Below are 13,690 nucleotides of genomic sequence, written 5' to 3' on the forward strand. Positions count from 1 at the left end.
TATTCAAACATTTTCGAAACTTTGGGTTTGAATAATCTACTCGTAATATAATATCGCTAGTATCAAGCATAAAATAAGTCATTAACCACGTCAGATGGAAAGTATATAGAGTTTAGAGGTGTGTCAGGCACCATGATGAATGATGATGCCAAGCTGCCAACAGCAAAGTTTCTTAACCAGTTAACTCCTCGCGCTAAAAGTCAAGAGCAGAGCACACGCCTAATGCCAGCCAACCAGAAAATATGTCAGAATAATTCATCGCCAGAAAAATGTTAACAAAGATTAGAGGAATCCCTGTTTAATTCATGGGAACTTTAACAAAAAACTTCCAGTACTGTTTATTTTAACGAAAAACCATATTTTTACACCAAAAAATCTATCATGATACTATTCACTTTACCTTTTATTTTGTTCTTATCGTTAAAACTTAAAGTTTTCAAGCTATTTTCATTATTTTTCCTTTAATTCATTCATTCATCTGTCTAAAAACCTTACAAAAACTACAAGCGGTGGATTGCCTTAGTAGATAAGGCATTCCGCTTCAACAAGCTGCAAACTCTCATTCATTCTTTTAGTCTAGCTTAGAGTAGAAATATCGTTTGCGAGAAGCCATATCACATGGGTTGGTTTATCGGAGAAAAAGGTTGGTCACCGGCATATGATGTGTCCACCGACTTCCCTTGTGCATGCAAATGGTCGGTCAGCTTGAATATTACACAAATATAAATGAAAACCAAATTCAACTAGAAAATCATAAATGCTTGAAAGAATATGAAGCATAAACCAACGGTTTTCTTTCTCATATGCTGCATCACGTTTCCACGATAACAGTAAAAAGTTGTGCATCAATCCATCATCCAGTGATATTTACATAGTAAACACGCAAATAAACTACATGAAACATCTGGAATTCCACGCACCTAGAAACGAGGAGCTTATTACCGACCAGCTGATGGATTTGTCAACATTTCAAGCGATTTTATCAAGTGATCTACTGCAACTGGCACGTCATCAAATGCCAACGCTCCAACTGCAAATCTTGCAGCCTTATGTGCCTCGGCAATTTTCTCAGGTGATGGCTGGTAGCTACTGTCATACTGGTACGTCTTGGCAGGGGCAGGAGGAGGAGCAGGTTCTGAAACAGTTCCATTTCTGTTGCTTGTCTGATATTGGGTAGTTGAAGGGTGGTTTGTTGTCGGAGGAGCTGACGGGGGAGAGTAGGCAGGGTCAGAGCCCTGATAATAAGAGGGATAGTGGGATGAGACTGCTGGAATATTGGTTTCTGTAAAACTTGGATAAGATTGAAAATTAGGATAAGAGTAATTAGATTCATGAGGAGGATAGTTAGGTGGCAAAGGCTGTTGGGGTTCGTGCGAGTAGGATTGCTGGTGGTATGGCTGAGAAAAATCAGACGTTTCTGGTCTATTTGTTGGAGGAGGTGGATGAAAATCATGGGAAGAGTAACCAGCAGTAGGGTAAGACTGAGGTGGCGGTGGCGCATTGTTTGCAGAATGCTGGCCATTGACTTCATCATGGAACTTAGGTGGTGACTGAAGGCTAGTAGAACGCTGGAATTTGGCATCATCACGAAACTCAGAAGGTGCAATGTTTGTAGGATGCTGATCTTGAAACTGCGGGGGTGCAGTTTTTATAGAATGCTGCCTGTTAATTTCATCATAAAACTGGGGCGAGGGATCAGATTGTGATTCAGGACTGGTAACTGCAGCATCGCTTGGACCAAGATCCTGCAAGGATAGAAATAGTTGAATTTTATACAATAAACAAAACCACTAACACGAACTCATTTTACTTTCTCAATATATACTACAATTGTTTAACATATACTCTTACTCAAATCATAAGATTGTACCACCACAATCTTATGCCTAGAAGTTATAAATTTAGAATTGTTGTTGTAATTTTATACTTTGTTCTCTTTCCTGGTTGGAATTTTTACAACTTTGTTCTCAATGGTGAAAAACTAAGGAATCATTTCAAATAGGTTATATATTCAAAGATATCAAACCATTCAAGGAGAAAACCTTGATTCATCCAAAAGGCTCTAAAATAAACTACTGTAAAGGTTATAAGCATACATATGAACCACTCATTCCACTTGCTGGAAGTGAGAGATCATCATCACCAGCAGGGGGGCCTGCTTGAGGCTTTCTTCCTTCTTTCAAAGCCTTCCTTATATCTGCTGCTTTCCAAGCTGCATACTTTTGTTTCTGCTCAAGCTGTAAAAGATCATAAAGATGTCAGTCACCCTCAAAATCCAACTGTATAACCTTCGAGTTAGTAATAACATACCGAAAAGAAAAATGTACACCACAAATCATTTAGATGGAGTCATCTAATCCTAACAAAAAGGATAATGACACATCAAGTGGCATTGCGAAATAGAATTAGAAACTCACATCAGGCTGAACCACGCCGAATTGGTTAAGAATCTCAAAGAAAATGCTTGCAGCATAGAATGTTTTTGCAGTGGTCCTGCAACAAGCTCAAAAGAATATTTTTGTATCACATGCTATTAACAATTTCCACATAAAATATAAATATGTCAAAAAACATGAGCCGACAAGCACAAGGGACAGGAGGAGCTCTGCATTTCATGAAACCTAGAGGTGTAGTGTTATGACACCTCAAAGACTCAAGGGACACATTGACTTACAAATCTGCTCGACCAGCACGATCTTGCTTGTCTGCCTTGCCAAAAACATTTAAGGCAAATCCCTCAAGGTACAGATTGTCTTCAGGCCCCAACTTCAGTGACTTCTTATCCTATAGAGCAAAAGGGTGAGTATACATTGAGATGGGGGAACAAAAATCTACGAATCTCATCACAAAATAATTTGTCAAAAAGATCAGCAGGACAAGTCATCTGGTAAAAATTCAAGACCAATCATGGGAGACATTACAAGACAATTAAAGCAACAACAATCAATATAATCATACGTAACCCGAAGATTCTTAGCAATGAACTGGTAGGCAATAGACAAATGCTCTTGTTTAAAATTCAACCACTACATCACTAAAGAAACCAAATACGAAAATTTGCAAGGGCATCTCATGGAGCAGAAACATATCATAGATTCAATTGCAAAATAAATTCCAAAATCTTAATTTCGCCACTGATGCTAGGCAACGGGTAATCCCATTGTTGCACAGAGCAACTAAAAATCGGGGTGAATTAAGATTTTTGTACCGAATATCAAAGTATAAGACCATACAAAGGTTGAGTTTTTCCCAGATACCAAACAGACCCAGTTGATGAAACAAATTAAAACAAAAGACCATCTTTCCAAAACAGAAAAACGTTAAAAAGAATCAGTTAAAAGGAAGAAAGAAAGAACCTTTTCAAGCTGCTTCATGAGGGAAACGAGGAGGGAATTTGTGGTCTTGGTACGCTCGCTCTGTGGGATCTTCAACCCTCGCTCCATTGCGTATAATCGACCTAAATTCCATTCAAATTTTAAAAAATTGAATTGTCAGAAATATGATTTTTAGAGATAACAACCCGTAAAGTTTCAGTTTTGTTTAGAGAGAGAGAGAGAGAGAGAGAAAGAGTTACAGTAATAAGCGACGAGAGGCTCGTGTTTCTGCAACTCGTCGGCGCGCTGGAGGTACGGCAACAGCAGCTTCGCCGGCTCGTTGTCGCTCGCCATCTATGCCTTCCTTCTTCCTCTGTTCGATCGATTCAACAGAGAGAGACGATTTGGGACGATTTGGCCGAGGCAAAAGCTTTGAGTACCAAGGCAGAGAGAGAGAGAGAGAGAGAGAGAGAGAGAGAGTCTACACTCTACAACGGGTCTGACGTCTGATCGTCTGAGAAGAGTATCTTCGGACGCCGACGTCTTCAATGCTTAACAAGAAAGCAAGTGATTACGCGGGTTTGAGGCTTGATAAACCCAACGGGCCACCTTATTGTCAAAATGGAATGGGCCATGAAGTATACGGCCCAAAATTACTTTGATTCTCGACTTAGCAATGCCCCCATTCCACTGGTCTTGTTATCCACAACTTTTGCGTGTAAGCCCCACATCGATTGCGTGCATGCCCCTCAACTTCCCCAACAGTCCTCTCGCCCGCCTACCCCAGAAAACGTATCCAAGCGTATGTGAGTCGAAAGTATGTCGTATTCATTCTCGTATCCGATATGCGACAGAATTGCTGTATTCGTGCATCGTAGTATTTAATATACAACATAACATATCCTTGCATACATAACATTATAATGATCAAAGATCTAAAAAATTAGGCACGTGGAGAGTAAGACATACAACATCTCAGCAACAAGGAATGGATGAAGCCAATTTTGAGTTGCTTGGGCACAGTATTCCTATAGCTAAGCCTGTCACTATCAGAATCCTATTAACATTTGATGTGCGATTCAACTGGTTTTGTAATCAATTAGATATTAGCAATGCTTTCTTTCATGGGGATTTAAAAGAATAAGTGTTTATGGTGCAGCCTCCTGGATTTCAAAATCCCCCTCTTCCACATCATGTATGTAAGCTTAAGAAATCATTGTATGGTCTTAAACAACCCCTAGGGCATGGTTTGAAAAGTTGTTTCAGGCTCTCAAATCTCTTGGTTTTACTCAATCATCCTCTGATGCCTCTTTGTTTGTACTAAAAGTTCCAACCATGGTTATTGTACTGGTTTATGTTGATGATATTCTTATCAGTGGTCTAATGCTTCACTTTGTCAACAACTTATTAAAAAGTTGACTACTCTATTTCCAGTCAAAGATTTAGGACCTTTACACTATTTTTTGGGCTTGGAAGTTCACAAAACCAAAGATAGTCTTTTTCTGCATCAAGACAAGTATTTACTTGATCTTTTACAAAAGAATAACATGGATGGAGCTAAACCATGTCATACACCCCTCAATTATGCAAAGTTGGATCACAGTGGTGACTTGTTACCTAATCCCACTGAATATCGCTCTCTGGTTGGTGGCTTGCAATATCTCACTTCGACCCGACTTGATATTTCTTTTCCTGTCAATCAGGTGTGTCAGTTTATGCATGCACCAACCGTTACACATATGCAAGCAACCAAAAGGATTTTAAGATTCCTCAAGGGCACTATCACTCAAGGTCTTTTGTTCAAACAAAGTCTGTTACATCTTTCTGCCTACTCGGATGCAGACTGGGTTGGCTACACGGTTTTTGTGCCTTTTTGGGTTCTAACTTGATTAGTTGGTGTGCAAAGAAACAAACCACAGTGGCTCGTTCATCCACTGAAGCAGAGTACAAGTCTTTGGCTCAAGCTGCATCAGAGATTACTTGGATATGCAAAGTGTTGAAAGATTTCTATTTTCCCATGACTACTAAACCTACTATCTGGTGTGATAACATCTCAGCCATATCTATTGCTTTTAATCCTATTTTTCATGCTCGTACTAAGCATGTTGAAATAGACTATCACTATATTAGGGAATTGGTTCTTGCCAACTTGATTAAAGTCCAGTATGTGTGTAGTCAGGATCAAATTGTTGACATTCATACCAAGTCCTTGTCTAGATCCAGATTTCAGTTTCTACAATCCAAGCTCTCACTTGGAATCCTGCCTTCTTCCAAGTTTGGCTTGAGGAGGTGTAAAGATGAAGATGACAAGTCATGACAACATATGGTTATTAGTTTGTTATAGTTTCATTGTAAAGTGTTCAGTTTTATTTTGTTAGAGTGAGAGAGTATGTTTTGGTTAGCTAGAGAGAGAGAGAGAGAGAGAGAGAGAGAGAGAGAGAGAGAGAGAGAGAGAGAGAGAGAGAGAGAGAGAGAGAGAGAGAGAGAGAGAGGGGGGAAATAGTCAAAGGCTATATATTAGTGATTGTATTATTCATTTGGTTTAATAAGAAGATCTACTTTTCTTAATGTCTAAGAAAATATACTTTTCTTAATGTCTAAGAAAAACTTACAGAGAAAGCCTTGAGTTTCTATACCTTTAACGACGCCTACTGCCCTCGCGTGGAGGTATAATGGTAAATAAACAATTACTAAGGTACTATAATTATCGGAAGAGAATCCTCTCCTGACCTCAAAATCCGAGCCGTTCAAAATTAATCCAACGGCTCCAAACATGGAGTCGTCTAAAAATTATAATAATTGCAATCATTGGATTAAATTTGAACGGTCCGAATTTCATGATCAGGAGGATCCTCATCCTGTGCTCAAGAGAGAATCCTCTTCCATAATTATCGATGAACACTGTTCAATACATCGAGAATCATAATATAAATAATTGAATCTTGATGTACTGAAACATGTAGCGTAAAAAAAAAAAAATATCTCCCAAATATGAGGGGCAAAGCGCGCGCCTACGGAAAGAAATACTTTCTCCACTCACACACACTGCACAGTGACAGAGCGCACTAAATTCCTATTCGATCAAAAAAATAGAAAAAAAAAAAAAAAAAACAAATGAATGTCGATAGGATGTTCCTTCACAAAGTCTATCATCGCTTCTCCCTCCTTTCCCTCACTCCCCCTCACTCACTCCCTTTCAAGCCTCTCCACTTCACATCGGTCCTTTCGCCCGCCCACCTCAGAACAAGGCGCTCCCCATACGACGTTGTAAGGTCCATCAGAACATCCGCCGCCCCCATGGCCACCTCGCGGCTCCGCAACCTCGTCCCCGTCAACGCCGGCGCTTCCGAAGATGCCAGCGATGGCGGAGCCACCAACGGCTCTGTCTCTTCCACTGCAGCTACCGCTTCACTTGACGGTGAAGGTATTCCATCACAATCCACACATATACTTTGTGCTCGTGTATATTTTTGTTGAATATGGATTTGTATAATCTGTATCTGTTTGAACCCCAAATCTGGGTTGAAGTTTGAAAGTTTTGATTTTCTTGCTTGCTCTCATAACTTTGTTTGGTTGGTTAATTGGATTTCAATTGGCTGTGAACTTAAATTCGAAGATTTCTGTGCTAGTAATTCGTATGTATATATATATATATATATATATGTTTATGCAGAAGATGCGACTTTGGGAGTTAGATACCGTCTTCCTCCGCAAGAAATCAAAGATATTGTGGATGCTCCGCCACTTCCCGCCTTGTCATTCTCACCGCGTAGGGATAAGATACTGTTTCTCAAGCGGAGAGCGTTGCCACCATTGGCAGAACTTGCAAGACCCGAGGAAAAGCTTGCCGGTGTTCGTATTGATGGAAAATGCAATACAAGGACAAGGATGTCGTTTTACACGGGTATTGGGATCCATCAATTTTTGCCTGATGGCACCCTTGGTCCGGAGATAGAGGTGCGTGGATTCCCTGATGGTGCCAAGATCAATTTTGTTACTTGGTCCCCGGATGGCCGCCATTTGGCCTTCACCATCCGGTTTGATGAGGGGGAAAGTACTACTAGTAAGCTTAAAGTGTGGGTGGCTCAAGTTGAAACAGGGATTGCTAAACCTTTGTTTAAGTCGGAGGAAATATTTTTGAATGCAGTTTTTGATAATTTTGTTTGGGTGAATGATTCTTCTTTGTTAGTTTGCACCATTCCTCAGTCTCGTGGCGACCCGCCAAAGAAACCTTTGGTTCCTTTTGGGCCTAAAATTCAATCTAATGAGCAGAAAAGTATTATCCAAGTTAGGACCTTTCAGGATTTGCTGAAGGATGAGTATGATGAAGATTTGTTTGACTACTACGCCACGACACAACTTGTTTTGGCCTCCTTGGATGGGGCGGTTAAGGAAATTGGTCCTCCAGCTGTATATACATCAATGGACCCCTCTCCCGATCAGAAATACCTTTTAATTAGTTCAATTCACAGACCATACTCTTTCATTGTACCATGTGGAAGATTTCCCAAGAAGGTGGATGTGTGGACAGCTGATGGAAAGTTTGTTAGAGAAATTTGTGATCTGCCCCTTGCCGAGGACATCCCCATTGCATTCAGTAGTGTGCGAAAAGGGAAGCGTTCTATCAACTGGAGAGCAGATAAACCATCAACACTCTATTGGTATGCATTTTCAGTCCTGTTTTCACACTGTTTGGATAACTCAAGTGACATCTCTTTGAGTTGTTATCTCACTCTCACTCTCACACTCTCTCTCATGATATCATAACAAGTACTTGATAAAGACTTTTTATGGAGTAGTGTACATGATACGCTGTAGACTATAGTAATAGTTAGTTTTGTATGCTTTTATAAGTTGAATATATTTCTAATGTGTGCGCTTCAAAATGAAAAAGCAGAACAACAGTCTAAACTGTTGTAATTCCACATCATTGTTACTAAACTATCCAAGCATTTATCTATAATGTCTTTAGATTTTTATTTCTTAATTTTAACTTTGTCCCTACGGTCATTCGCATCATCCTAAATGCATTTGTGATATGCAATAAGTTACAGAAGCACTTTCCATTCACCAAATATAGGACCTGGCCTCAGGCCAACTTCTTGTTCAATTTTTGTTGTGTTTCGGGCTGGGCTCATTAAGAGTTTGACATCTCCAAGCCGAAACCTAACCCATGGCCAGGTCTACATATGACTTGTACATAGTTGTTTGTGTATATGATTTCAGTTACGTGATTGACACTGTGACTTTACTAGGGTTGAGACCCAAGATGAAGGAGATGCAAAAGTGGATGTTTCTCCACGTGATATAGTTTATACACAGTCCGCTGAGCCACTTGAAGGTGAAGGGCCAACTGTCCTACACAAACTTGATCTTCGCTATGGGTATGAAGTTGAACTGTTATTATATTTTTTATCATCTATTGGCATCAATGATATTTCTGTTTTATTGGGGTTTTTGGAAGAATTATTGTCCAAGGGAACTTTTTCTCCTTTCTCCAGAAGACTTCTAAAACTGTGCTACGCTTAAGAAGCTTCATGGTTGTCCCAACACTAACCATACTTGTTTTATGCATTTGAACTTTTCAATTTCACAGAGGGATTTCTTGGTCTGATGATTCACTGGCTCTAGTTTACGAGTCTTGGTACAAAACACGGCGAACGAGAACCTGGGTAATTTCTCCTGGATCAAATGATGTCAGTCCGCGCATCCTGTTTGATAGATCGTCAGAAGATGTGTATTCTGATCCTGGCTCTCCTATGCTGCGGAGAACTCCTGCTGGGACATATGTGTTAGCAAAAGTAAAGAAAGAAAATGAGGAAGGCACTTATTTACTGCTGAATGGAAATGGTGCTACACCAGAGGGAGATATCCCATTCCTCGACTTGTTTGACATGTAGGTTTTTCATAATTTCTTGTTTCTATTGCATTCTCATGTGCTCATGTGTGTTTGGTGTCCTAAACCAAATTCTTCCAGAAATACAGGAAACAAAGAAAGAATATGGAAGAGTGACAAAGAAAAGTATTACGAGACTGTTGTTGCTTTAATGTCTGATGAGGAAGAAGGGGATCTGCTCATCAATCACCTGAAAGTATTGACTTCCAAAGAGTCAAAAACTGAAAACACCCAGTATTCTATCCTAAGCTGGCCAGAAAAGAAAGCAGTCCAAATTACAAATTTTCCTCATCCATATCCACAGCTGGCATCATTGCAGAAAGAGCTGGTCAAGTACCAGAGGAAGGATGGGGTTCAACTAACTGCAACGCTATACCTTCCACCAAGTTATGATCCAGCCAGAGATGGCCCTCTTCCATGTCTGTTCTGGTCTTACCCTGGAGAATTCAAAAGCAAAGATGCTGCTGGACAAGTTCGTGGTTCTCCTAATGAATTTGCTGGCATAGGTCCCACATCAGCTCTCCTCTGGCTGGCTCGAAGGCATGCATTACCTCTTCCCATTGTTTTATTACTATGTTTTGGTGATTCTGTGTATAATAGTCTTTGTTTAGAACCTTTTTGGTGTCCGGATTGTTTTAAACATGTTGACCAATTTTTGATTGCTGGGAATCGTGCAGGTTTGCTATTCTGTCTGGACCAACAATTCCTATTATTGGTGAGGGTGATAAAGAAGCAAATGATAGGTAACTTGTTTTTGCATATGTAATAACCTGGGTTTCTGCTTCCAGCCAAAATTAATTATAATTTTCTGTATGAACTCATTAGCATTTCTCCTAAGGTTAGTGACAGAAGATGATTCATATATCATAAATCCATCGAATTGTTAACTGGGTAAAAAATGGATAAGATACTCCCAAAGTGCCTCTAATGCTTTAGTGTTTTTCAACAATTTATAATGTATATAATTTGACCAGCTATGTGGAGCAATTGGTTGCAAGTGCAGAGGCTGCTGTGGAGGAAGTTGTTCGACGTGGGGTAAGCTTCTCCACTTTTGCAGTATGAATCTTTTTAGATTCTGACTTACTAATGTTGACCTGAACCTCTTCTGGTGCTACCCTTATTAAGGTGGCTCATCCAGACAAAATTGCTGTTGGGGGACATTCATATGGGGCATTCATGACTGCAAACCTCTTGGCACATGCCCCTCATCTTTTTTCTTGTGGAATTGCTCGTTCTGGTGCTTACAACAGAACACTTACTCCTTTTGGTTTTCAGGTAGCTTATGAGAAATTGATTTAAATATATACACGGATATGTGTGTTCTGATATTTTCTCTTTCCATGCCATAAGACCTAGGTAATTACTTTACCTTTTGTTTTAAATTTTAATGGCCTGACTCTTTGGTTTATCGGTGCAGAACGAGGATAGAACTCTTTGGGAGGCTACCAGTACTTATGTAGAGATGAGTCCTTTCATGTCCGCTAATAAAATTAAGAAGCCAATCTTGCTTATCCATGGAGAAGAAGACAATAATTCTGGAACTTTGACAATGCAGGTAAAGACGTCGCTCACCCCTTTAATGCTGAGATGCTTGATGAATTTCTTCCTGTTTGTGAGCTGTCGACTTGTGATTTCATTTATGTTTGTGTGTTATACAGTCGGATCGCTTCTTTAATGCTCTGAAAGGTCATGGTGCTCTGTCCCGCCTTGTGATTCTTCCATTTGAGAGCCATGGATATGCAGCAAGAGAGAGCATCATGCACGTGCTATGGGAAAGTGATAGATGGCTTCAGAAATATTGCGTGTCAAACACTTCCAATGTAAATGCAGATTCCGATGCAAGTAAAGAGAACTTAGGCACAGGATCTACAGTTTCCGAAAGCAAATCAGTGGCTGCTAGTGGAGGCGGTAGTCCAGAGGTGTCAAATTCTGAGCACGAAGGATTTGACTCGTTGCCGAGGTCATCGTTATGGTAATTTCTTTAATCTTGCAGAAATAGAGGGACATAATTAAATTAACTCTGAAAAGAAAAGAAGCAAGATAATTATTTCAATATCTCTTTACACTATCTATCCTCTGAAAGGATCCGAACCTTGGAGTCTCAGTTTTCCTCATCTATTCGTTACCATAAATTCCTTTTCTTAAATCTTGGGTTTTCTACTTACGTATTTGTCTCGAATGATTATCCTGTAGAAAAAATTGCAGATCGTGGCTTCTGAGAACTAGTTCGCACATCAGTGTGGTGGACAAAATTGATGGTACAAGATTGCCCTGTCAATGTGCGATGGCAACGATTCTTCCTCCTTGAACTGCAATTCGTATTTGTCACAATTGCGATGTATCATTTATAATTGTATCCCAAACTTATTTCGCTCCAAAATCCTTCCAGTTGATGGATGTTGAGCAGCCAATTTCTGGGAGAGGGGGTTGGGGTTATAAACTTATGCGTGTTCCATAACTTCCATCTGTCGCTTTTGATGTCATAAAACTCTTGAACGAAAAATAACGTTACACAGACAATCCAGTTGCAATATTGAAGAGCTAATTTAGCATTCAGTTATAATTCGATGAAGAAATGCCGTTGGTTGGATAACTTTGATTTCAAAATAAAATGTACTTTGACCGACAACGGAAATGCTCAAGAGAATCGTACCATCCTCATGAAACTTATCACGCTCGATTCAATTGTACAAAACAGAGGTAGAGCAACCATAAATGCAATCAAAAGGAAGCAAATATCAGTAACATACTTTGGTTTTTGAAGTAATACTCTAATCCACAACTGTCGATAAACTCGATAATTTCATGACCCAAACTAAATGGAAAGGGAGAATGATTAACTGGGTGTTGGATTCATGGTCGGAACTACGAATATCTATTCTTCAACGACCACACTGATTTCACCCTTCTCGAGCAAGTCGTAGAACGCCCTCACTTTCCTCTGCTCATTCCAGTGATGCATTTTCCACAGACTTCCACAAGCCAAAGCAAGCACCGATCCATACAATATCTCCTTGACAACACTTGGACCTTTCAATGTGGCATGAGCAATCTTGTGACCCGCCATTTCGCTTGATCTGCAATTAGGAAAGTGTCATATTATCCATTTCTTACAGATATGATTCTGTATCATCTCAGGTTGGTTGTACATTACAATCAAGTGAGGATTATATCTCTCTAACATAACCGACTCACTAACAGCATCCTAACAATACACCGATCAGTGATCAGATGGTTTAATCTGTGATACATGTCATCATCTTCATATGACATTGACCCTCACAAACATATAGACTAATCCTGTGACGCTCGGCTTAACTCTATATACTCTAACAGACTGAACCCCAAAACAGGAGGCCTTGGATCTAGGTACTCCATATACTCTAATAGAATAAACCGTAAAATAAAACAAAAGGCCTAGGATTTAGGTGAAGTAATCAATAGGCTGTCTGCAAAGGAGAATGTATCGAATAACAGTTATAAAAGCATGCTAAATTTTTTATCCCTGCGAGGTTACCACAATCGGACCATGGCATCTAACTTTATGCCCAAAAATTGGAGGTCTTATTCGATTGTAGCCAAAGGCGAGTTTGAACCACATTATTGCTAGTCCATTACGAGGATAAGCCCATCCTTTCCCCGTGTAGATTATATCACTTGTTTCAAAAAAAAAAAAAAAAAACTTTATGCCCAAAAATTGAACCTTTCGATAGGATGCCTAGAAATTTTAAACCCACCGAATACTTTCGGGATAAAATTGAAAAGACTTTTAGATATTGATTTTCTCCAATCCCTTCATCCCAAGATCCAATTTTTCCATCATTTATCACATATTTACAGAACAATTAAACAACTAACCGAACAGAAAAATAAAATATGAAAATTAGTGATCGAAGTCGAATCTACTAGAAACGTCAATAACCCGGATTCAAATAGTTGCTTTGAATAAGAAATCATTTCCACAAACCAACAAATACGAATCAAATAAAAGAGAGAAGCGAGATCGAAATGTTTGTTAGGGTTTTTACCTGAGAACGAAGAGGCTGCGACGAGAGAGAGAGATTGCGAATTCGAAATTGGGGCTTCGTGTAAAGGTCAATCCTTTTCAACCGATCGGCCTCCTCTGAGCCTCCCCTTCCCTCGCGGAGAAAATCTAGGCTCTTCCGAGATTGTGGGCTTCTTATCCCTTTGGGCTTAGATTCGAATTAGCTGGAGTGGGTTATCGTTTTATTGAGCCTTGAGACTGGCCCTTTAAAATCTATGCAGTGTGTTATACTGGAGTTACCTTTTTATCCCTGCTTTTAGCTTTTAAAAATAAGTATTAGTATTTTACATTGAGTCTCCTTTTTCTTTTTTTTTTGATGGCCACTTATTTTCGATTAAAGTGAACCTCGGTAATTCTATTCAGTTTTTTTTATTTTTTTTATTATTATTATAATATGTATTTTTTCTCGATAGTACGTACCATTGAATGATACAA

General features: G+C 39.5%; 3 protein-coding genes across 5 annotated transcripts; 1 reads left to right on the forward strand and 2 right to left on the reverse strand.

The window, feature by feature from the left end:
• Positions 1–772: 772 nt before the first annotated feature.
• LOC137715560 (protein HOMOLOG OF MAMMALIAN LYST-INTERACTING PROTEIN 5) lies at positions 773–3,951 on the reverse strand. Its single transcript, XM_068454907.2, has 6 exons — positions 3,575–3,951; positions 3,357–3,457; positions 2,675–2,784; positions 2,418–2,493; positions 2,097–2,237; positions 773–1,745 (listed from the first exon to the last, which is right to left on the reverse strand). Exons 1-6 carry the CDS (start codon positions 3,666–3,668, stop codon positions 939–941), a joined length of 1,329 nt encoding a protein of 442 aa, XP_068311008.2. The 5' UTR covers positions 3,669–3,951; the 3' UTR covers positions 773–938.
• Positions 3,952–6,272: 2,321 nt separating this feature from the next.
• LOC137714096 (putative glutamyl endopeptidase, chloroplastic) lies at positions 6,273–11,755 on the forward strand. 3 transcript variants are annotated; one of them, XM_068453385.2, is made up of 11 exons: positions 6,273–6,738; positions 6,988–7,975; positions 8,570–8,698; positions 8,911–9,210; positions 9,292–9,750; positions 9,888–9,953; positions 10,185–10,245; positions 10,336–10,485; positions 10,628–10,765; positions 10,869–11,182; positions 11,404–11,755. In XM_068453385.2, coding segments are annotated over exons 1-11 (2,916 nt in total). In that variant the 5' UTR covers positions 6,273–6,428; the 3' UTR covers positions 11,405–11,755. The 3 variants fall into 3 exon arrangements, with proteins under 3 accessions (XP_068309486.2, XP_088546567.1, XP_068309485.2); XM_088690441.1 differs by having other exon boundaries at positions 6,353–6,738; positions 11,416–11,755; XM_068453384.2 differs by lacking the exon at positions 11,404–11,755 and having other exon boundaries at positions 6,353–6,738; positions 10,869–11,276.
• Positions 11,756–11,773: 18 nt separating this feature from the next.
• On the reverse strand, positions 11,774–13,381 carry LOC137714098 (putative cytochrome c oxidase subunit 5C-3). The gene is made up of 2 exons (XM_068453387.2): positions 13,239–13,381; positions 11,774–12,287 (listed from the first exon to the last, which is right to left on the reverse strand). The coding sequence occupies exon 2, from the start codon at positions 12,275–12,277 to the stop codon at positions 12,086–12,088; it is 192 nt and encodes a 63-aa protein (XP_068309488.2). The 5' UTR covers positions 12,278–12,287; positions 13,239–13,381; the 3' UTR covers positions 11,774–12,085.
• Positions 13,382–13,690: the final 309 nt, after the last annotated feature.

This window comes from Pyrus communis, chromosome 3 (assembly GCF_041283825.1).
Source record: "Pyrus communis isolate YQ-2024b chromosome 3, ASM4128382v1, whole genome shotgun sequence".
In the NCBI taxonomy this organism is placed as follows: Eukaryota; Viridiplantae; Streptophyta; class Magnoliopsida; order Rosales; family Rosaceae; genus Pyrus; species Pyrus communis.

Coding starts and splice junctions, on each gene's coding strand:
- LOC137714096 (XM_068453384.2), top strand. CDS start 6,429: ATGAATGTCGATAGGATGTTCCTTCACAAAGTCTATCATCGCTTCTCC. Junction 7,976..8,569: donor AAACCATCAACACTCTATTG/GTATGCATTTTC, acceptor TGACTTTACTAG/GGTTGAGACCCAAGATGAAG. Junction 10,246..10,335: donor AGGAAGTTGTTCGACGTGGG/GTAAGCTTCTCC, acceptor ACCCTTATTAAG/GTGGCTCATCCAGACAAAAT.
- LOC137715560 (XM_068454907.2), bottom strand. CDS start 3,668: ATGGCGAGCGACAACGAGCCGGCGAAGCTGCTGTTGCCGTACCTCCAG. Junction 3,458..3,574: donor GCCTCTCGTCGCTTATTACT/GTAACTCTTTCT, acceptor AATGGAATTTAG/GTCGATTATACGCAATGGAG. Junction 2,238..2,417: donor TCGGCGTGGTTCAGCCTGAT/GTGAGTTTCTAA, acceptor GATCTTTTACAG/CTTGAGCAGAAACAAAAGTA.
- LOC137714098 (XM_068453387.2), bottom strand. CDS start 12,277: ATGGCGGGTCACAAGATTGCTCATGCCACATTGAAAGGTCCAAGTGTT.